Source organism: Trichosurus vulpecula, chromosome 3 (genome assembly GCF_011100635.1).
Source record: "Trichosurus vulpecula isolate mTriVul1 chromosome 3, mTriVul1.pri, whole genome shotgun sequence".
Classification (NCBI taxonomy): domain Eukaryota; kingdom Metazoa; phylum Chordata; class Mammalia; order Diprotodontia; family Phalangeridae; genus Trichosurus; species Trichosurus vulpecula.
Genome location: NC_050575.1, coordinates 55,250,410 through 55,252,477, shown reverse-complemented (window position 1 = coordinate 55,252,477; position 2,068 = coordinate 55,250,410). Strand labels below are relative to the sequence as shown.

At 39.0% G+C, this 2,068-nt stretch overlaps 1 protein-coding gene across 1 annotated transcript; it reads left to right on the top strand.

Annotated features, from left to right (window-relative positions):
* Nucleotides 1-999: 999 nt before the first annotated feature.
* On the top strand, nucleotides 1,000-1,502 carry LOC118843779 (40S ribosomal protein S12). Its single transcript, XM_036751548.1, has one exon. It carries the CDS (start codon nucleotides 1,080-1,082, stop codon nucleotides 1,476-1,478), a length of 399 nt encoding a protein of 132 aa, XP_036607443.1. The 5' UTR covers nucleotides 1,000-1,079; the 3' UTR covers nucleotides 1,479-1,502.
* The last annotated feature ends 566 nt before the right edge of the window (nucleotides 1,503-2,068 follow it).

Below are 2,068 nucleotides of genomic sequence, written 5' to 3'. Positions count from 1 at the left end.
ATGTCAAAACATGCTTTTTTTTATTCAAGCTATGATTTTGTTCCCTATTGCATTGTAAATACAGTAAGTACTATGTTTCTCCAGTTACTTTACCTCGATCTTTTTTTTTTTTGTAGGGAGGAGGTGAGGCAATTGGGGTTAAGTGACTTGTCCAAGATTACACAGCTAGTAAGTGTCAAGTGTCTGAGGCCCAATGTGAACTCAGGTCCTCCTGACTCCAGGGCAGGTGCTCTATTCACTGTGCCACCTAGCTGCCCTCCATTAATCTTTTTTTTTTAAGAAGACCATGTTCCTACTAGCTCTCTTCTCCTCTCCCCTTATTACCTCCTCTCATTTATTACCCTTTTGCTTTCTGGGATTTCATTGTTAATTCCTTTTTTCTCCTCTCTTGGCTTTATCTGCTTATATAATTCTTCCCCTCCTTTTTTAGCCTTTCAGTTTTTGAAGAAGATTCACACATCCTCTCCTTCCCTTAAACTATCTTATTCATTAGTTTCTTCAATTTCCTTTTTGTGATTTCTTTTCCCAAAAAGTATTTCTCTCAGTCTCTTCATTATCCATTGTCTTTTTTTGTCTGTTCTAGAGGCTAAATCTCTGACTCATGACCCCTCTCTTTATTTGCTCTATCTCTATGGATTCCTGATGTAATCTAAGCTTCCAAGATTTCCATTCTAGGCACCTACCAGGTGGCTTCTGCCACTCCCTTCCTGAGCTTGTACTATGAGTTACCCATTTCCTTTATACCTAAGGACAGACGTGCACAACTTGGCAGTAGGTAGGGGCCAAAATTACAATAGGCTAGATTTCTTCAGACCAAAGGTAGGGTTTTAGTGGCTAACTTTCCAAATAAAGCTATAATTGATCATTAAAATATTTTGGAAATAAACCATATTTAAAAAGGGAAATTTAAATTCATATCAATTAATTATACTTAATACTTAAGATTTTTATTTGTCAGGAAATCACAATAATGTTTTAAAAAATTACTTTGCCGCTCTTTCCCTGTCGCCGCTGAGTCGAGCGGGAGGCGGAGGCTCCCGGGTGTTTTCAAGATTTAGCTTCACCCGTGAACCGCTGCCATGGCCGAGGAAGGCATTGCTGCTGGAGGTGTAATGGACGTTAACACCGCTCTACAAGAAGTGCTGAAGACCGCACTCATCCACGATGGCCTAGCTCGTGGAATTCGTGAAGCTGCCAAAGCCTTGGACAAACGCCAAGCCCATCTTTGTGTTCTTGCTTCCAACTGTGATGAACCTATGTATGTAAAGTTGGTTGAGGCCCTGTGTGCTGAGCATCAGATCAACTTGATCAAGGTTGATGACAACAAGAAGCTGGGTGAATGGGTAGGCCTCTGTAAAATTGACAGAGAGGGAAAGCCCCGTAAAGTGGTTGGTTGCAGCTGCGTTGTTGTTAAGGACTATGGCAAGGAATCTCAGGCCAAAGATGTCATCGAAGAATATTTTAAATGCAAGAAGTGAATAAATAAAAGCCTTGGTCTGATTTGAAAAAAAAAAAATACTTTGCCAAGTGGTATGAATATAATACATTTTCTTTCATGTTTTCCTTCTGTTTACGCTTAGTTAATGGGATATATTAGACTACTTGTTAGCAATCAGTTCATTGTACTCTGGAATCATGTTTGAAATTTAATTCTTTAGAAATCTGAAAACTAACCTTAGTATATACCTCATTTTCTGAGTTTACTTTGTTCTTTTTTATTTTTTTAAAATTTATTTATTTAATATTTTTGGTTTTCAGCATTGATTTTCACAAGAGTTTGAATTACAAATTTTCTCCCCATTTCTACCCTCTCCCCCACTCCAAGATGGCATATATTCTGGTTGCCCCATTCCCCAGTCAGTCCTCCATCTGTCACCCCACTCCCCCCATCCCCTTTTCCCTTACTTTCTTGTAGGGCAAGAAAAATTTCTATGCCCCATTGCCTGTATATCTTATTTCCTAGTTGCATGCAAAAACTTTTTTTTTGAACATCTGTTTTTAAAATTTTGAGTTCCCAATTATCTCCCCTCTTCCCTCCCCACCCACCCTCCCTAAGAAGTCAAGCAAT